The 22185-nt window shown below is 43.8% G+C and overlaps 1 protein-coding gene across 2 annotated transcripts in view; it reads right to left on the bottom strand.

Annotated features, from left to right (window-relative positions):
- Positions 1–4305: 4305 nt before the first annotated feature.
- Positions 4306–22185, bottom strand: part of cabin1 (calcineurin binding protein 1) — a 464629-nt gene continuing 446749 nt past the window's right edge. For both annotated transcript variants that reach the window (XM_080208567.1, XM_080208568.1), the window contains exons 35-36: positions 17387–17604; positions 4306–11491 (exon numbers count right to left, since the gene is read on the bottom strand). In XM_080208567.1, coding sequence (XP_080064693.1) covers positions 11345–11491; positions 17387–17604 — 365 coding nt within the window. In that variant the 3' untranslated portion in view covers positions 4306–11344. The remainder of the gene's footprint in view (positions 11492–17386; positions 17605–22185) is intronic.

The following is a 22185-nucleotide window of genomic DNA, read 5'->3' as shown; positions in this document are numbered from 1 at the left end:
CCTTGGAGAACGCTTACCCAAAGACCAGAGGCTGAATGCCCGTGACCGCTGAAGTGTTCACCAACAGGAAGCGAACACTCTTATCTGGTGATTGTCGAGCGATGTTCATTCATCCGTTGTCGTGGCAGGCATTCAGCCTCTGATCTTCGGGTAAGCGTTCTCCAAGGCGGCCTTCACGGCACACAACAGCGCAGAGTTGCTGAGCCGAGACTGATAGCCAAGTTCCGCACACATGAGGACGGTCTCAACCGGGATCTTGGGTTCGTGTCACACTATCTCTAACCCCCATGACTTGCCTGGGCTTGTAAAATCTCACTAACCGTCCTGTCTGGAGACAATGCACATCTCTTTAACCTGTGCTTAACCCTCTCTCCACTCACATTGTCTGTACCTTTAAGATTTGATTACCTGTAAAGACTCACATTCCAACCATTATTTTGTAAATTGAGTTTGTGTCTTTATATGCCCTGTTTGTGATCAGAACTCCCACTTACCTGATGAAGGGGCACAGCTCCGAAAGCTAGTGGCTTTTGCTACCAAATAAACCTGTTGGAACATAGAACACAGAACACTACAGCACAAACAGGCCCTTCGGCCCACAAGTTGCGCTGATCATATCCATACCTACCAAGCCATAGAACTATCTGTAACTCCCAATCCCATTAGATCCCATGTACTCATCCAGAAGTCTTTTAAAAGACCCCAGCGAGTTCGCCTCCACCACCACCGACAGCAGCCGATTCCACTCACTCACCACTCTCCGAGTGAAAAACTTACCCCTGACATCTCCTCTGTACTTGACTTTAACCTGGTGTTGTGAGACTTTCTGTTTAAAATCTCTATGGGATTGTAACAACGCAGACACACACCATAGTCACTGGGAGCCTCCCCGGCCCCGCACGGTTTCTGAAAACGGCACCACTCACTCTGTTCAAACATCAGCAAAGACTGAGACTAAAATACAGAATTGGCAGCTTCAAACTCCACCAAGTTCCCAGCTGGTGACCTCTTGTGAAAATACACCATTTTCTGCTTGTATTTAACAGGAATAACTCTAAGAGTGTGAACCCCAATAGTGTGAACCTCTAGAGAGTGAACCCCGAGAGAGCGAACCCCTAGAGAGCGAACCCCGAGAGAGCGAACCCCGAGAGAGCGAACCCCGAGAGAGCGAACCCCGAGAGAGCGAACCCCGAGAGAGCGAACCCCGAGAGAGCGAACCCCGAGAGAGTGGGCATTTTAATGTTAACCCTTTCATGTTCAACCCCACTGCTCCTCTGTATAAATACTGGGTGGCACTCCCTCTAGTGGGCTGATGGAGGAATAGATGTTTGTAATATCACAATATTTCAGTTCTTATTGTGTGTGTGTGTCTGGAAAGTCTGTCGTTTATTTTGTATGTTTCTTTTGTCTTAATATCACGAATATCACTTAAAGCATTTAACCATCTCCTGTTTTCCACATTTCATTTCTTCTGTCTATGTTTTGCCTGGCTGTATGTGTGAATGTGTATCTGTATCTATGGGTTTGTAGCTTGTGAGTCTATTATCAAATAAATAGGTTGGACTAAAACCTGGTGTTGTCAGACTTTTCACTGTGTTTACGCCAGTCCAACGCCAGCATACCCACATCATTTGTATGTATTGTCCAAACGTGGTTCCCATGATGTGGGTGTCGCTGGCTAGTGCAACATTTATTGCTAGTTGCCCTTCAGAAGGTGGTGGTGAACCGTTTTCTTGAGGTCTGTGGTGTAGGTATGCCCACAGTGCTGTCAGGAAAGGAGTTCCAGGATTCTGACCCCGTGACAGTGAAGAAACGGCAATATATTTCCAAGTCAGGTTGGTGAGAGACTTGGAGAGGAACCGCCAGGCGGTGAGGTTCCTATGTATCTGTCATCCTTGTCCTTGGTGGTAGAGGCCATGGTGGGAGCCTTGGTGAGTTGCTGCAGTGCATCTTGTAGATAGTACACAATGTGTACCAAGACTGTGCATTGGTGGTGGAGGAGTGGATATTTAATTTGGTGGATGGGATGTTGATCAAGGGGGCTGTTTTATGCTCTGTCTGAGGCCAGAACTCTCCATTCACCTGACGAAGGGACTGCCTGTTCTGAAAGCTTGTGGCATTTGCTACAAATAAACTTGTTGGACTTTAAGCTGGTGTTGTGGGATGTCTTTATTTTACCCGAGTCCAATGCCGGCATCTCCACATCATGACTACCATAGCTAAGATAGAAGCAGGGAGATTGTTCCCACTGGTGGGTGAAGCTAGAACTAGGGAGCATGGCTTCAAAATAAGGGGAAGCAGATTTAGGACTGAGTTGAGGAGGAACTTCTTCACCCAAAGGGTTGTGAATCTGTGGAATTCCCTGTCCAGTGAAGCAGTCGAGGCTACCTCATTGAATCTTTTTAAGGCAAAGATAGATACATTTTTGAACAGTAAAGGAATTAAGGGTTATGATGAGCCGGCGGGTAAGTGGAGCTGAGTCCATGAAGAGATCAGCCATGATCTTATTGAATAGTGGAGCAGGCTCGAGGGGCCAGATGGCCTACTCCTGCTCCTAGTTCATGTTATGTTCATATGAGAACAATTGGGGATTGAGATGAGGATTGTGGTGTGGCTGGAGATAATATCCTCATTCTACCCAATATTTAAACAATGAATCTATTTTGATAATGCAATGTTAGTAAGATGCTCAAAAGTCCAACAACATAAGAAACAAAGAACAAAAACAGCCTGGGAAACAGGCCCTTCGGCCCAACAAGCCCGCGCCGCCGTTTTAACATTACCAGTCCCCCCTCCACCCATGACTCTTATCTATTGTTTATGGCATTCCACATTGAGGGAAACTAATTTAGGGACAATTTATTACCTCCAATCAGCCTAATAGCACATCTTTGGGGTGTGGGAGGAAACCGCAGTACCCGGAGAAAACCCACGCAAGCACAGGGAGAATGTGCAAACTCCCACAGACACCGGCCCAAATCCATGTGTCTGCACAGCAATCAGTGATAGTCACTGAGCTGTCGTCTTGCCCAGCATCTGGTCCAGTTTAAGCGTACACTAACAACATGAAGTACTAGGCTATTCTCGAACATTCAAGAGCAGCCCTAGTTCGACCCATCGCGTGTATGCCCCTCGTTGGACAACAAGGCGGACCGACTTAAAACCTGTGAATTAAAAGAGAGAAACATTAGTATCATTCCACATCCTTATAGAAAGAAGTGATTTGGTGGACATTTAGTTTGTGGGGGTTCAAGGGCAGAGTCCAATCAAACTGTAGGCTGGGGAGACAAAAAGCTAGCAACAACATTGAATGAAATGAGATGTTATCAGCACCAAGACACTGCAGTATCCACGGGGAAGGCAGAGAAAAATCCAATCAGGGAGTGGGTTTGAATCCAGGTCAGACTGATGTGACGGTAGCTCCCTCATCTCTCAGCTTAACCTTCAAAGTGAGACTAGGTCAGTAAGTCACCATCTGAGAAATAGTTCACTTGGCATCAGAGTGAATATGAAGCAAAGAACGACACAGACGGTCAGCTTGTCCTTTCCAAGAGCCTGTCTGGCCGAGGGTTTTATTAGTAGCTGCCGTCAGATGGTAGCATTTCACATGCGAACACTGTTAATAGATCTCCTCCTTTTCCAAAAAAAACATGTTCTTTTTATGTACAAGAGTTGAATCAGAATAGCTTTACGGTTAAAACATTGCATATAAAAAAAGCAGAGATCATTCCGGTGACAGAACATTCAGTAGTAAAAGCTTGACACTTCAATCGGTTTTTTTGCAGCTAAGCAAAGTCATGGTTTAAGAACACTTCCTGTAAAAATGTACAAGTGATCACTCGGGATGCAGAAGCCCTTAGAAAATATACAATATAAAAAAAATTCCATACCAACTGGAACAGCAGCTCAGTATCACTAGCATGTTTTACATTTTTCCGAGATATTCAAGTACAAACAACTGCTCTGGGGCCTTGTAGGAACTGTCTCATAACATAAGGACATAAGAAATAGGAGCAGGAGTAGGCCATCTCGCCCTTCGAGCCTGCCCCGCCATTCAATAAGATCATGGCTGATCTGAAGTGGATCAGTTCCACTTTCCTGCTTTCTCCCCATAACCCTTAATTCCCCTGTCTATCAGAAACCTATCTACCCGTGACTTAAATATATTCAGCGAGGTAGCCTCCACCACTTCAACGGGCAGAGAGTTCCAGAGATTCACCACCCTTTGAGTGAAGAAGCTCCTCCTCAACTCTGTTCTAAACCGCCCCCCCCTTTATCTTGAGGCTGTGCCCTCTAGTCCTGCTATCCTTTCTAAGCGGGAAGAATCTCTCTACCTCTACCCTATCCATCCCCTTCATTATCTTATACGTCTCTAAAAGATCACCCCTCATCCTTCTAAACTCCAACGAGTACAGACCCAGTCTATTCAATCTCTCTTCATAGTCCAACCCCCTCATCTCTGGTATCAGCCTAGTGAACCTCCTCTGCACTCCCTCCAAGGCCAAAATATCCATGCGCAAGTGTCTCATAACCTCACACTATGCAGAAGGCAAATCCTCCCTTCCTCGTACACACTAATCGCATACTTACACAACAAAAGTGCCACTAAGGTAAGAACAAACTTGCATTTATATAGCACCTTTTATGACCTCAGGATGTTTCAAAGCATTTCGTTGATGAAGTTTTTCTGAAATGTGGTCACTGTCACAATGTAGGAAACTGCCGCAGCCCAGTTGTATAAAGAAAGCTTTCAAAAACAACAAGAGAAAAATCAGTTGGTTGAAGGATCTAATTCAGCTGCTGAAATTTAAATTCAATTAATAATTCTGGAATTGAAAGCTGGTCTCAGTGACGGCGACCATGGGAATACCACTGATTGTCACAGAAGGCCATCTCCGGTAGGAAATCGGCCATGATTTCTTGGTGTGGACTAGGTGTAAACATCTCCTGAAATGGTCCAGCAAGCCACACAGTCAATGATGGACGGGCAACAGTTACTGGCCTAGCCCAGCAATACCCAAATTCCATCAAAGAATTTTTAAAACATCAGGCTTTTTGAATATTGCAGTGGGATCTCAAACAATCTCATCATTCCCTGATGGAATCTCTGCGCACTCAGTTCTTACTGTTATTGGTGAGAGGCCGGTAACAGTAAGAGGGGGAATTAGCAGGTTAAGTATGTGGAGTTACATGTGTAGGGCCTGGGTGGGATCGTGGTCGGTGCAGACTCAATGGGCCAAATGGCCTCTTTCTGCCCTGTAGACATTCTATGATTCTAAGCTGGTAAAAGTCATTAGTCAGATCAAAACAGATGAGAGCTGGCAGCCCTGTCACTTACACCCATAATCTCCTGTTCCCAGATTGACAAAGTGTCCAAGTTCACACCAGAAAGGGAGAGAAATAAAAACTCGGGTGAGGTCATAAATAACACCAAGTGATCAGGAAAATACAGGTGAAGCAGCCGGCCCCAGCTCATCCATCATCGAGCCTGGAATCTGTCCAAACAGATTGACAGAGGACATGGATTCCTCTATGGTTACGCTATGGGGAGAGATTGAATAGAATGAGCTTATCTAATGAAGCCAATGAAGAATCAATCACACATGGAATGAACAGTGAGTCTGGACTGTGACTGCCACCAGCATCATTCAGCAAAGCCTTGTGACATTAGTGTGGGTGAGCACGGATCTCTAAGCCTTGCTTAATAAGTACTCAGGGCCCACTGACATGCTGCAGGAGGGATGGTTACATTTTCACGCTTGCACTATGAAGAGACAAGACAAACTGGGGCTAACTAGGGAAGAGTATAAGGTGGATAAATGTGAGGTTATCCATTTTGCTAACAATAGGAAAACAGATTATTACTTGAATGGGTGTAATTTGAGAGCTCAGTGAGACCTTGGGTGTCAGTTGCTGAAAGTGAGCACGCAGGTACAACAGACAGTAAAGAAGGCAAATGGTACACTGACCTTCATAGCAGGAGGATTTGAGTTTTAAAAAAAAAAGGGATGTTTTACCATAGTTGTATAAGACGTTAGTGAGGCCACAACTGAAGTACTGTGTACAGTTTTGGAGTCTGTACCTGAGGAAGAACTTTGCTACACAGTGAGTGCAGCAAAGGTTTACCAGACTAATTCCTGGGACTGGGATTCCAGTAGGGCTGTCATATGAGGAGAGATTGAGTCGTTTAGGATTAAATTCATTAGAGTTTACAAGAGTGAGAAGGGATTGTGTAGAAATTTATAAAATTCTAACAGGATTAGATGGGATGGATTCAGAAGAATGTTTCCGATAGTGGGGGTGTCCAGAACTAGGGGACATACTTTGAGGATAAGGGGTAAACCTTTTTGGGCTGAGGTTAGAAGAAACTTCTTCACCCAGCGAGCAGTGAATGTGTGGAATTTACTACCACAGAATGTAGTTGAGGCCAAAACATTGTCTGATTTCAAGAAGAAATTAGATGTAGTTCTTGGGGTTAAAGGAATCAAGGAATAAGGGAGGAAGGGGGGATCAGGATATAGCATTTGATGATCAGCCATGATCATGTTGAATGGTGGAGCAGGCTCAAAGGGCCAAATGGCCTCCTCTTGCTACTTTCTATGGAGGTACAGTCTTGTGGAGGTAAAGCTGCGCATCTCAAGTGAGACCCAGCTCCATCTGACACATCCGCGCTACCAACACATGGTCAAAGCAGATAGCACCAGATAGCACAAATGGACCTCCAGCTCAATAGTTCTTAGTTGTAGTTGTGTCTTTCTACATAAGGTGTTACACCTGACCACCCCCCCTACTGATTTTCCATGCTAAATAATGCTTGAAATACAAGAAATTCCTCAGTGTGTGCGTGGCTAAGCTTGCAGGACAAGACTGTATAACTGGTGAAGTGTTCTCATCAAGGATTTGCCTTGATGCTGTTAAAGTCAATGACTTTCCAACAGCATTGTATTGGAAGGTTTTTTCCTCAGTTAGTTGAAATAAGTGGAGCACCTGCCCCCAGTTTGCTAGGATTGTTGGTCAAAAGCACCTTCTTGAACAGCAGCTTCTCACTGTGCTATTAATCTGGGAGATTTGAAGTATGAATTATTTCAAGTCTTTTGACATTTTTCTATTCTATCAATGCCGAGATCTCTGTGCTCTTTTAGTCCTGGTCTTTAAACGTTCCTGCCTTTGAATTGTCCCTACAATGGCGGCCAAGCCTCCAGTTGTTTCGGTCCATTCTCCTTCTATCTCTTGTTCCCCCTTATGTGATAACTGCACCTGGGAAAAGGTTTTATTACATTAACAGGTCTACATAAATGCAAGTTTTTGCAATGCCAGTGACAAACAGAAACCACCCCACTCCCAACCAAAGATGCTTTGTAACTGCTCATGGGGAGGGACTATTGAGACTGCCTCACTCATTGACAAAATGCTGAGATTCAGCTCATTCTATCTCTTTAATAAACGAGGACATGGGGTGGGAGGAAGGTGGCAGCCACAGACATGGGCTGCGTTTGAGTAAGACATTGATGCAACGTGCTGCAAATGCTTTAAAATTTAAAGAACTCGGAAATGAAATGGATGTTTCATTATTACAAACTGAAATGATCGTTTGTGGGGTTACACATTTGTAGAATTACTTCTGACTCTTTTACAGGAAACTCAAAGATTCTGGCGAATAATAAACAATAAACAAGTTCAAGTTCTCATTACTTCATGTTGAGTGGAATGTTGTCCCTTGTCAGACATTGTAAATGTGTGGAGTATGGGCTGTGGGGCCAAATATTGTTGTCGTCTTTCTCTCAACTGCAACACTTCAGGGAAACACTCCCTTTATGCTCTCAAACCCATACAATAATCTTCAAATGTCATTTAAACAGATCCAGGGATATAGAACACTACAGCACAAACAGGCCCTTCAGCCTACAAGTTGTGCCGATCATATCCATACCTACCAGGCCATAGAACTATCTATCTCCAATATAATCTTATCCATTGGACAGGACCAAGCTCCAGGTTCACCTTTGGAAATAAAATGGTAGAATAGGCTATGGGGCAATCTTTCCTCCAGTAAGGTAATACTTGTTATTAAGTACATTGTTTTGTATCATGTTTGGATACAAAATTGGAAGCAGAGAGTAATGGTCAATGGACCTTTCAGACTGGAGGAAGGTTTGAGTGGAGTTCCTCAGGGGTTGGTATTGGGACCTTTGCTTTTCCTCATATATATTGATTTAGATCTTGGTGTTCATGGGATAATTTCAAAGCTTGAGGATGATACAAAACTTGGAAGTATTATAAACTGTAAGGAGGAGAGTGTAGGACTTCAAAAGGACATAGATAAGTTGGTGGAATGGGCAGATAGATGGCAGATGAAGTTCAATGCGGAGAAGGTGAGATGATGCAGTTGATAGGAGGAATATGGAGAGACAAGGTAAAAGGTAAAACTCTAAAGCAAGAGATCATAGATCACTGGAGGTTACATGACAGCTGGGGAAAGTGGATAATAAAGCATATAGAATGCTGGGTTTTATTAATAGGGGCATAGAGTACAAGAACAAGGAGGTTATGCTGAACTTATACAAGACACTAGTTAGACCTCAGTTGCAATATTGTGTACAGTTCTGGGAGCCACAGTATAGGGAGGATGTAAACACTGAAGTGAGTGCAGAAAAAGGTTTACAAGAATGGTTCTAGAGATGAGAAATTTCAGTCATGAGGATAGATTGGAGAGGTTGGCACTGTTCTTGTTGGCAAGAAGGAGGCTAAGAGGAGATTTGATAGAGATGGTCAAAATCATGAGGATGCCGGCCAAAGTAGATAAGAAGAAACTGTAAAAAGATCAAGAATGTGAGGGCATAGATTTAAACTGATTTACAAAATAAGTAAATGTGGATGTGAGAAAACATATTTTCACCCAGCGTGTGGTTGGAGTCTGGAATGCTCTGCCTGGAAGTGTGGTGGAGGAAGCTTTAATTGAGATATTGAAGAGAACATTAGATGATTATTTGAATAAAAACAATGTACAGGGTATGGGAAAAAGCAGGAGAACGGCACTAAGTCATGTCTCCTTCTGCACTGTAACAATTCAGTGATTCTGTTCAGCAGCCGTAGCTCAAACCCCCAGAAACGCTGGGTTGATTTATACTGCTCACTGTTTGGAATCACACAAACAGCATCACACCATTAGTCTCCATTTTAACAACTCACTGGATTTGCACATTATTTGTCCATTAAACTCACCACAAAAAGTTAGGGCTCAGAATGAACAGTGTAAGTACCCTTTTAACAATGTGATAACTGTTAATGCAATGCTAATTCAGTCGTCTGACTCAGAAAGGGAACAATTTAAACTGTAGTTAGTAAATTCTAAAGTTTTAAAAACAATCAAATCTTACAACTTTTTGTCCTTTTCCGTTCTAATGCAATCTTCCTTTCTCTGTTGCTTTTACCATCCAGAATTAGACAGTAACTCAGCTTCTTTCTCAGTCATGGAACAAAATGGAAAATGTTGGAAAATCTCAGCAGAACAGTGCAAACGCCTCAAATCTGGATCAGGCTCCTGACTGAGTGTTAACTCTGTTCTCTTTCCACAGATGCTGAGGACCTGCCGAGATTCTCCAGTTCCTGTTCAGATTCCCGAATCCGCAGTAATTTGCTTCTACCTTTCTCAATCATTCCTGTTTCTTCCTCAATTGTTAAATCTCATGTTGTCGATGAGGTGAACTGCTGGGCTCAGGTCCTGATGCCTCTCGCTATCTCATTCTCCGCTCACACTGCAGTCAGTTGTTATATATCAGCTGAAGAATTAACAGTCCCAGTAAGATTTGCTTTTGTGTGTTAGAGGTTAAAGTGGAATGAAGGCTGGCAGCTCTTTAGTAACGAACACCTTCAATGTCATTCCCACACACATCAATCTTTACCAAGTAACACGTTCCTGTTTGAAATGAGTGAGAATGTTACCAATGAAGGATTTCAAAGTGACATGCTGGTCTTGTTACTAGGCTAGGCAATGTTACACTATAAAGGTTTAGTGATTGGTTATGGTTAGTGTAATTTTGAGGTTGCTTATCTACCTGTTAGGGCTCACTCTAGAGAGTGGCCTGACCATGAGTTCACAATGCTGGCTTTAAAAAAAAATCACCAGATTACAAAGCTAATGTTTGAACTTTGCCCTTCAGGAGAGGAGCAACCCCAGCTGAAGAACTCAAAGCCCCAGCTGTGTGCTATGCATGACAAGGTGACCAATAAACGGTGAGACATTTTGGCAGAGCTACACAATGTGAAGCTGGATAATTACCCCCAAAGTATCTCAACCTCCTCCCTCTTGAATACATTCCAATGTCCTGCTCTAGTTGTTGATCTGCTGGAACCAGTGTCACTGGGAAATGTCTTCACTGAGCTCCACGTTGTACAGCGTGCAATTCCCCACAACTAAACCTTCAGGTAACAAAAAGTAGCATTTATCATGGAAATTAGTGATAGAAAAATGAAGTGTCTAGATTCAGTATGAAAGGGTAGATGTTTGTTCCCAGTTAGACTCACGTGATGCCTGGCTTCAGCTAGGAGGAGGATAAATGGGCACTTTTGTTAAAGCAAGTCATCTAGACTGCAGAGACTGAAAGTTAGCAGAACCCTTTAATCTACAGTGAAGTTAAGCAAGTTCCAATCCACTCTGTACCATTCACACCATCACAACTCCAGGCTCCAACTGAGGATGGCTTAACAAAAAATTAGGAAAAATATCAACAGAATCTAAGAGGGAATTAATCAGAAAAAGTTGGAAATAGGCAGCAGGAGTCTCAGCATGCCTGCTGTTCAAACAGAGACTCTCTTTCCCCAAAAGGTCTATCCGGAGGCTAACCATTTCCAGCATTTGCTGTTTCAAGTCCAACGGTTCTCTAGTCTTCTAGCTTCCTGTAAAACATGTCTTTCGCATGCTATCTCCACGGTGACTGTGCTGAGCCTGTTTGTCCAGCTTTTCCCATCCAAAAACTGAACTGCAAGAAAGCTGGAAACTCAGTCAGGGGCATGCTCTTAATGAAATCTGATTCTGCAAAATAAATCAATAACTTGTGTGTTCTAAGAAGTTCAGAGTCATCTCTCAAAGTCAGAAGAGAATCAAGCCAGAAGCCCAGTGATACACCTGGGCTTCTCCTGTTTTTGCTGCCACGATGCATCTAATATTTACAAAGGCCAATGCTGGTAGGAGAATGTTGAACTCTGTTCCAGTGTGCTCCATATAAAGTATTGTGCACTTCCGTCACCTCAGAGAAAACTGTATTCCCAATTGTCTTTACAATGGCATTTGCAGATCCTCAGTAATTGGCTGCCTATTATCGCAGCTTGGGGAATCTACACTGTGTCATATGTCCATGTAATCATCTTCCTCATCATCGGTGTCACTCTCCAGTGAGGACTCCTGGCTCGATGTCTCCAGGATTTCCAACGCTGGCTGACAGAGTGTCTCTTTCTTCACATTGGCAGCAGACTGTGCTGACAGAATGGCAGTCTGAAAGGAAACAGGGAAAGCAGTGTTCACACCACAGCAACTCCACAGAAGAGACTCAGTGAGCAGTAGAATATCACAAAACCCATCTCAAAAGGCCAGCAAGATGGAGATACAACCTTCGATGACTGTGAATGTGAAATCAATGGCAAGGATTCCTCTCAGTTACAGCCAGGCCAGACAATATAATCATAGAATCTCTACAGTCCAGGAAGAGGCCATTCAGTCCATCGAGTCTGCACTTATGCTCTGATGGAGCATCTCACCCAGCCCATCCACCCCTCCCCAGCTCTAGCCCTGCAACACCATGCATTTAACCCATTAATGCCCCTAACCTGCAGATCTTTGGACACCAAGGGGCAATTTAGCATGGCCAACCCACCCAACTTACACATCTTTGGACCTTACTAACAACAGGTTAGCTGTGTGTGCTAATGTAGGACTAGTTATACATGGGCTAAATGATCCTCACAAATAAATGAAGGAGATTTTAAAACGTTAATTAGTTTAACTGCAAACACTCACCACAGAGTGAAGGGTGTCACCTGTTTGCTTTCACTCATAACAAAATTCCACTATTATATACATTGCCTGGGTAAATCCCACTTTTTATACAAACACAGATAAAAACTGTCCCTGTATTGGTTTAATAATCTACTCTTTGCTCCGCATGAAATTGCCAATTTAGTCCCAATTGGTAGCAGATTAGCACAAGTGCCTGTACCACCAGGAACTGGACTCCACAAGCTTGTATTATATTGCTCTCTAAATCCAGTCAGAGTCTCAGCTGGGACATTCTGGTTTTCAGGGTGAATACCAATGGAATTCCTGCAGTAAATAAAATACTGAAACGTAAAATGTTCCCACTAGCTTTAAACTGTTTGCCCAAACTTGACCTTGGAGTTATTGACAAAAATCAAATCTGTGAAGCCTGATTTGTTTTAGTCACACACAATCCCTAGAGCGTGAAGAAGCTATTCAGCCCATCGAGTCCACACTGACTCTCTCTGAAAGAGCATTTTATCCACAAAAATCCCCCCATCCTATCTCCACAACCCTGCACGTTTACCATGGCAGATCTGCCTAACCTACACGTCTTTGGATACTAAGAGGCAATTTAGCATGGCCAATCCACCTAAACTGCACATTTTTGGAGTGTGGGAGGAATGATGTGGAGATGCCGGTGTTGGACTGGGGTAAGCACAGTAATAAGTCTCACAACACCAGGTTAAATCCAACAAGTTTATTTGGCAGCACTGTCCCTTCATCAAGTCAGTGGGAGTTCTGTTCACAAACAGGGCATATGTGGACACAAACCCAATTTACAAGGTAATGGTTGGAGTGTGAGTCTTTACACGTAATCAAGTCTTAAAAGGAACAAGTTCTGCACACTTGAGGATGGTCTCAATTGGGATCTTGGGTTCATGTCACACTATCTGTAACCCCCACGACTTGCCTGGACTTGCAAAATCTCACTAACTGTCCTGTCTGGAGACAATACACATCTCTTTAACCTGTGCTTAACCCTCTTTCCACTCACATTGTCTGTACCTTTAAGACTTGATTACCTGTAAAGACTCGCATTCCAGCCATTATTTTGTGTATTGTTTTGTGTCTCTACGTGCCCTGTTTGTGAACACAACTTTTACTGAAAGATAGAAGGGGTAGTGCTCCGAAAGCTTGTGTTACCAAATAAATCTGTTGGACTTTAACCTGGTATTGAGATTCTGCTTAGTGTAGGAGAAACCAGAGCACCAGGAGCATGCAGACACGGGGAGAATGTGCAAATTTCACACAGTCACTCAAGTCTGGAATTGGGTCCCTGGCGCTGCGAGGCAGCAGTGCCACTCTTACATATCTCACTTGACAGATTAACGCTTTACTGTATTTAGCTACATGATATATATATCAATGTATCAATCATTAATCTCTGATCAGAAAATGGAAAAAACAAAACATTAAAGACTAACAACTCCATTAAGCTACTTGTAGAAGTCATAAAATAGCAACATGAGGCTATTTATGATCATTAGTAACCTTAACAGTTTGGTTTTGAGAGATATGCAAACAGCCCTTCAGTCTGAGCAGGGTTTGAACTTAGAGACCTCCAAGGTAAAAAGCCAGTGTCTAACCCATTTCACTATCCAATCTTTCCTAAGTAATTAAATGTTTTTGCTACTTGACTCGGAGAAAGGACTGCAGGTCTCTGCTACTGATGCTCCATAAAATGGGCTTCCCATTCTGGTGGATTACACACACTTTCTGACACAGCCCGTACCAAATGTTCTTTATTTTTCCAACCGACTGTGACATGGGCATCTCATAGTCGGTCATAGAATGGTTTCAATGGGACGGCACGGTAGCACATTAGTTAGCATTGCTGCTTCCAGGATCCCAGGATGTGGGTTTGATTCCTGGCTTGGGTCACTGTCTGTGCGGAGTCTGCACATTCTCCTCGTGTCATAGAACATAGAACATTCCAGCGCAGTACAGGCCCTTCAGCACTCGATGTTGCGCCAACCTGTGAAACCAATCTAAAGCCCATCTAACCTACGCTATTCCAATATCATCCATATGTTTATTCAATGACCATTTAAATGCCCTTAAAATTGGTGAATCCACTACTGATGCAGGCAGGGCGTTCCACACTGTTACTAGTCTGAGTAAAGAACCTGCCTCTGACATCTGTCCTACATTTATCACTCCTCAATTTAAAGCTACGTCCCCTCGTGTTAGCCATCTCCATCCGAGGAAAAAGGCTCTCATTGTCCACCCTATCTAATCCTGTGATCATCTTATATGCTTCTACTAAGTCGCCTCTTAACCTTCTTCTCTCTAACAAAAACAGCCTCAAGTCCCTCAGCCTTTCCACCATACCAGGCAACATCCCTGTAAATCTCCTCTGCACCCTTTCCAATACTTCCACTTACTTCCTGTAATGCGGCGACCAGAACTGTATGCAATACTCCAAGTGTGGCCGCACCAGAGTTTTGTACAGCTGCAACATGACCTCATGGCTCCTAAATTCAATCCCTCTACCAATAAAAGCTAACACACCGTACAGCTACTTAACAACCCTATCAACCTGGGTGCCAACTTTCAGGGATCTATGCACATGTACCCCGAGATCTCTCTGCTCATCCACACTACCAGGTAACTTACCATTAGCCCAGTACTCTGTATTCCTGTTACTCCTTCCAAAGTGAATCAGCTCACACTTTTCCACATAAAACTCCATTTGCCACCTCTGCAGCTTATCTATGTCCCTCTGTAACCTGCAACATCCATCCGCACTGTCCGCAACTTCACCGACTTTAGTGTCATCTGCAAATTTACTAACCCTCCTTCTACACCCTCATCCAGGTCATTTATAAAAATGACAAACAGCAATGGCCCAAAACAGATCCTTGCTGTACACCACTAGTAACTGAACTCCAGGATGAACATTTCCTATCAACCACCACCCTATGTCTTCTTACAGCTAGCCAATTCCTGATCCAAACCGCTAAATCACCCTCAATCCCGTGCATCCTTATCTTCTGCAATAGCTTACCATGGGAACGTTATCAAACACTTTACTGAAATCCATGTACACCATAACAACTGCTTTACCCTCATCCATCTCTTTGGTCACCTCCTCAAAGAACTCAAAAAGGTTTGTGAAGCACGAGCTACCCTTCACAAAACCGTGCTGACTATCCCTAATCAAATTATTCCTTTCTAGATGATTATACATCTTATCTCTTATAATCTTTTCCAAAACTTTGCCCACAACAGATGTAAAGCTCACTGGTCTATAATTACCAGGGATGTCTCTACTCCCCTTCTTAAACAAGGGGACAACATTTGCTATCTGCTGGTCTTCTGGTACTATTCCTGTAGTCAGGATGTGGATATGCCAGCATTGACTGGGGTAAACACAGTTAAAAAGTCTGACAACACCAGGTTTAAGTCCAACCGATTTATTTGATAGTAAACTCACAAGCTTTCGAGGTTAAGCTCTTCTTCAGTTTACTCTGTAAACTGTCAGTGCTTTATTTGCTCTGTCTGAGGCCAGAGCTCTCCATTCACCTGAAGAAGAGCTTAACCTCGAAAGCTAGTGAGTTTACTATCAAATAAATCGGTTGGACTTAAACCTGGTGTTGTCAGACTTTTTACTATTCCTGTAGACAATGATGACCTAAAAAGATCAAAGCCAAAGGCTCTGCAATCTCCTCCCTAGCCTCCCAGGGAACCCTAGGATAAATCCCATCCGTCCCAGGGGACTTACCTATTTTCATACTTTCCAGAATTGCTAACACCTCCTCCTTATGAACCTCAATCCCCACTAGTCTAATAGCCTGTACCTCAGTATTCTCCTCGACTATACTTTCATTTTCCTGTCTGAATACTGACAGGAAATATTCATTTAGTGCATCTCCTATCTCTTTGGACTCCACGCACAAGTTCCCACTACTGTCCTTGACTGGCCCTAATCTTACCCTTGTCTTTCTTTTACTCCTGTCATACTTAGAGAAAGCTTTAGGGTTTTCCTTGATCCTACCTGCCAAAGACTTCTCTTGTCCTCTCCGGGTTCTTCTTAGCTCTCTCTTTAGGCTTTTCCTGGCTAACTTATAACTCTCAAACGCCCTGAGACTTCATATCTCATCTTGACATAAGTCTCCTTCTTCCTCTTCACAAGTGATTCAACTTCTTTAGTAAACCATGGTTCCCCAGTTCGACCACTTCCTCCCTGCCCGACAGGTACACAGTTATCAAAGACACGCAGTAGCTGTTCCTTGAACAAGGTCCACATTTTAATGTGCCCATCTCCTGCAGTTTCCTTCCACATCCTATATCGTGTCTGTGTGGGTTTCCTCCGTGTGCTCTGGTTTCCTCCCATAGTCCAAAGATGTGTGGGTTAGGCTGACTGGCTATGCTAAAAATTGCCCCTTAGCATCCTGAGATGCGTAGGTTTAGAGGGATTAGTAGGTAAATATGTAGGGATATGGGGTAGGGCCTGGGTGAGATTGTAGTTGATGCAGACTCGATGGGCCAAAGGCCCTCTTTCTGCACTGTAAGATTTCTGTGATTTCTATGATTCTGTGATAAGGAGGCCATTCAGCCCCATGATTCCATAAGTAATCCTCTTCAACACTGAACTGCTGTCTTTGTTCTTTAAGTATTGTTCTAATATTAACATCTAGTCACTGACACACCAAGCAGAGGAAACCATCTTCTCCTGATTTACAATTATCATACCCCCCTCCATAATTTTAAACACCTCCATTAGATCTTCCTTTAATCTTTCTAGATAGTGGGCACCATATTTTAACCACTGTCCACATGGTCAATGTTGCTGGTAATCTTGGTAGGTTTTTGAATAGCTGATCGCAATCTTCCAAAATATGTGTACCCATGTGCACACAAACACAGCCACAAGCGTATGGGGCGCACGCTTCCCCAGGCCGCACACCCACCCATGGGCGCACACTCCCCCAGGCCGCGCACCCACCCATGGGCGCACACTCCCCCAGGCCGCGCACCCACCCATGGGCGCACACTCCCCCAGGCCGCGCACCCACCCATGGGTGCACACTCCCTCAGGCCGCGCGCCCACCCATGGGCGCATACTCCCCCAGGCTGCTCACCCACCCATGGGCACATACTCCCCCAGGCCGCACACCCACCCATGGGCGCACACTCCCCCAGGCCGCACACCCACCCATGGGCACATACTCCCCCAGGCCACACACCCACCCATGGGCGCATACTCCCCCAGGCCGCACACCCACCCATGGGTGCACACTCCCCCAGGCCGCGCACCCACCCATGAGCGCACACTCCCATGGCTCACAAAGCTAAATTATTGCACAAATATACACTGGGGATGGGGAACAGTCAGGAATGATTCCTTACCTTCAGCTTTTGTTTGGTTTCCTCGGACACGCTACCTTTTGGTGACAGTAAGGTTGGGGTCGGTGGTGTAACGGTTATTTCTGGTGGAAACTTTGCCACAGACGATGGGATGAAAAGCTTTGGCATGTTTGGGGGGACCCGTGATTTGATGCGACTGCCATCCCCCTTACAGGACTGGGATGTTGAAGTGGTAGAGGGTTCATTAATGGAACTGGAAGCTATGGGAAAAAACATACCAATCAACTCAGTAACATGCATTACAGCGGGCATAGTGTACAACTGTTTTTAAAATGAATCATGCTCAAATCACACCAGCCAAATTAATAAGCTCTGTGTTGTATTTATCAACATATATTATGCAGCATTCAAAAATTCACAACAAGCTTCACAAAGGGAAGTATATGTCTGCATGCTTTCAATGTTTAGAAGCAACTTTTCTATCTATAAATATTGTTTATAGATTTGCATCTTCCACTCCCCTCTTGCTTCGTTGCTGTGTCTTATAACTCAATAGTCTGTGATCAATTTTGCTTTCAAAGAAGACCAATGCCTCCTCTGCACTTAGATAACAATCTGGTGCAAGTTAGTGGATAAAGCAACTTCTGTGTATATACATGATTCATTCAGTTCTAGCCAATCACAGAGAATCACTGCGTCCTGTGTATATTATAGAGAATCACAGCCCCCTGTGTATATTATAATCACTGCCCCTGTGTATATTATAGAGAATCACTGCGCCCTGTGTATATTATAGAGAATCACAGCCCCCTGTGTATATTATAGAGAATCACAGCCCCCTGTGTATATTATAGAGAATCACAGCCCCCTGTGTATATTATAGAGAATCACAGCCCCCTGTGTATATTATAGAGAATCACAGCCCTCTGTGTATATTATAGAGAATAACAGTCCCCTGTGTATATTATAGAGAATCACAGCCCTCTGTGTATATTATAGAGAATAACAGTCCCCTGTGTATATTATAGAGAATCACAGCCCTCTGTGTATATTATAGAGAATAACAGTCCCCTGTGTATATTATAGAGAATCACAGCCCTCTGTGTATATTTTAGAGAATAACAGTCCCCTGTGTATATTATAGAGAATAACAGTCCCCTGTGTATATTATAGAGAATCACAGCCCCCGTATATATTATAGAGAATCACAGCCCCCTGTGTATATTATAGAGAATCACAGCCCCCTGTGTATATTATAGAGAATCACTGCCCCGTGTATATTAGAGAATCACAGCCCCCTGTGTATAGTATAGAGAATCACAGCCCCCTGTGTATAGTATAGAGAATCACAGCCCCCTGTGTATATTGTACAGAATCACAGCCCCCTGTGTATATTATAGAGAATCACAGCCCCCTGTGTATATTATAGAGAATAACAGTCCCCTGTGTATATTATAGAGAATAAAAGTCCCCTGTGTATATTATAGAGAATCACAGCCCTCTGTGTATATTATAGAGAATAACAGTCCCCTGTGTATATTATAGAGAATCACAGCCCCCGTATATATTATAGAGAATCACAGCCCCCTGTGTATATTATAGAGAATCACAGCCCCCTGTGTATATTATAGAGAATCACAGCCCCCGCATATATTATAGAGAATCACAGCCCCCTGTGTATATTATAGAGAATCACAGCCCCCGTATATATTATAGAGAATCACAGCCCCCTGTGTATATTATAGAGAATCACAGCCCCCTGTGTATATTATAGAGAATCACTGCCCCGTGTATATTAGAGAATCACAGCCCCCTGTGTATAGTATAGAGAATCACAGCCCCCTGTGTATAGTATAGAGAATCACAGCCCCCTGTGTATATTGTACAGAATCACAGCCCCCTGTGTATATTATAGAGAATAACAGCCCCCTGTGTATATTATAGAGAATCACAGCCCCCTGTGTATATTATAGAGAATCACAGCCCCCTGTGTATATCATAGAGAATTTACAGGCGGCATGGTGGCACAGTGGTTAGCTCTGCTGCTTCACAGCTCCAGGGACCTGGGTTTGATTCCCTGCTTGGGTCACTGTTGGTGTGGAGTTTGCACATTCTTCTCGTGTCTGCGTGGGTTTCCTCTGGGTACTCCAGTTTCCTCCCACAGTCCAAAGATGTGAGGGTTAGGTTGATTGGCCATGCTAAAATTGCTCCTTAGTGTCCTGAGATGTGTAGGTTAGAGGGATTAGCGGGTAAAAATGGGGGTAGGGCCTGGGTGAGATTGTGGTTGGTGCAGACTTGGTGGGCCGAATGGCCTCTCTCTGTACTGTAGGGTTTCTAAGATTTCTATATTCTAAGAATCACAGCCCCCGTGTATGTTATAGAGATTCACAGCCCTAGTGTATATTGCACAGAACCATTGTCCCTGTGTATATTAGAGAATCACAGGAAACAGAGTATAGAGTCCCCAAGGTGCAGAAAATGGCCATTTAATAGCAATCTCTGCAGTCATTATAGGGTAAGAAGTCTCACAACACCAGGTTAAAGTCTAACAGGTTTATTTGGCAGCACAAGCTTTCGGAGTCTTGTTCCTTCATCAGGTGACTCATCAGACTCGCTTGATGAAGGAGCGAGACTCCTAAAGCTTGTGCTGCCAACTAAACCTGTTGGACTTTAATCTGGTGTTGTGGGACATCTTGCCATCCCAGTAACATCCACAGGGCTTGCTGTTCCCTATAAAACCCACAGGGATTGCTGTTCCCTATAAAACCCACAGGGATTGCTGTTCCCTATAAAACCCAAAGGGAATGCCGTTCCCTATAAAACCCACAGGGAATGCCGTTCCCTATAAAACCCACAGGGAATGCCGTTCCCTATAAAATCCACAGGGATTGCTGTTCCCTATAAAATCCACAGGGAATGCCGTTCCCTATAAAACCCACAGGGAATGCCGTTCCCTATAAAACCCACAGGGAATGCCGTTCCCTATAAAACCCACAGGGATTGCCATTCCCTATAAAACCCACAGGGAATGCTGTTCCCTATAAAATCCACAGGGATTGCTGTTCCCTATAAAACCCACAGGGATTGCTGTTATCTATAAAACCCACAGGGAATGCTGTTATCTATAAAACCCACAGGGAATGCTGTTATCTATAAAATCCACAGGGATTGCTGTTCCCTATAAAACCTACAGGGATTGCTGTTCCCTATAAAACCCACAGGGATTGCTGTTCCCTATACAATCCACAGGGATTGCTGTTCCCTATACAATCCACAGGGATTGCTGTTCCCTATAAAATCCACAGGGAATGCTGTTCCCTATAAAATCAATGTGCAGATGCCGGCATTGGACTGGGGTATGTTGACATGCGCGACCAGAATACTGTGAACAGAACTCCCACTTACTTGATGAAGGAGCGGCACTCCAAAAGCTTGTGCTGCCAAATAAACCTATTGGACTTTAATCTGGTGTTGAGAGACTTTTTACTGTGCTTATCCCAGACCAATGCCAGCATCTCCACATCATGGGTATTATAGGGAACAGCAATCCCTGTGGATATTATAGGGATGATGTGGAAATGCTGGTGTTGGACTGGGATAAACACAGTAAGAAGTCTGACAACACCAGGTTTAAGTCCAACCAGTTGATTTGATAGTAATCCCACAAGCTTTCGGAAACGGTGTTCCTTCGTCAGCTGTGTGGAACCTTCCCTATGGGTTTTATAGGGAACAGCAATCCCTGTGGGTTTTATAGGGATGATGTGGAGATGCCTGCGTTGGACTGGGGTAAACACAGTAAGAAGTCTGACAACACCAGGTTTAAGTCCAACCCATTTATTTGATAGTAAACTCACAAGCTTTCGAGGTTCCCCTCTTTGTCAGGTGAATGAAGAGTTCTTTCTGGCCTCAGACAAAGCATATAAAGCACAGACAGTTTACAGATTACTGATTAGAATGCGAATCTTTACGCCTAACCTGCTATTCAAGTCTTAAAGTGGCCATCAATGTGAGACAACCTGTGCTTAATGCTCCTTCCACTCACATTGTCGGCCACTTTATGACTTGAACAGCAGGTTAGGTGTAAAGATTCACATTCTAATCAGCAATCTGTAAACTCTCTGTGCTGTTATATGCTCTGTCTGAGGCCAGAACTCTCCATTCACCTGATGAAGGGACAAACTCCGAAAGCTTGCGAGTTTACTATCAAATAAATTGGTTGGACTTAAACCTGGTGTTGTCAGACTTCTTTCTGGTTTTATAGGGAACAGCGATCCCTGTGGGTTTTATAGGGAACAGCGATCCCTGTGGGTTTTATAGGGAACAGCGATCCCTGTGGGTGTTATAGGGAACAGCAATCCCTGTGGGTTTTATAGGGTACAGCATTCCCTGTGAGTTTTATATTGAACAGCAATCCCTGTGGGTTTTATAGGGAACAGCAATCCCTGTGGGTTTTATAGGGAACGGCATTCCCTGTGGGTTTTATAGGGTACAGCAATCCCTGTGGGTTTTATAGGGTACAGCAATCCCTGTGGGTTTTATAGGGAACAGCAATCCCTGTGGGTTTTATATTGAACAGCAATCCCTGTGGGTTTTATAGGGAACAGCATTCCCTATGAGTTTTATATTGAACAGCAATCCCTGTGGGTTTTATAGGGAACAGCAATCCCTGTGGGTTTTATAGGGAACAGCAATCCCTGTGGGTTTTATAGGGAACAGCAATCCCTGTGGGTTTTATAGGGAACGGCATTCCCTGTGGGTTTTATACGGTACAGCAATCCCTGTGAGTTTTATATTGAACAGCAATCCCTGTGGGTTTTATAGGGAACAGCAATCCCTGTGGG

Source organism: Carcharhinus amblyrhynchos, chromosome 20, assembly GCF_965287045.1.
Source record: "Carcharhinus amblyrhynchos chromosome 20, sCarAmb.v2.hapA, whole genome shotgun sequence".
NCBI lineage: Eukaryota > Metazoa > Chordata > Chondrichthyes > Carcharhiniformes > Carcharhinidae > Carcharhinus > Carcharhinus amblyrhynchos.
This window is presented reverse-complemented; position numbering and strand designations above follow the sequence as displayed.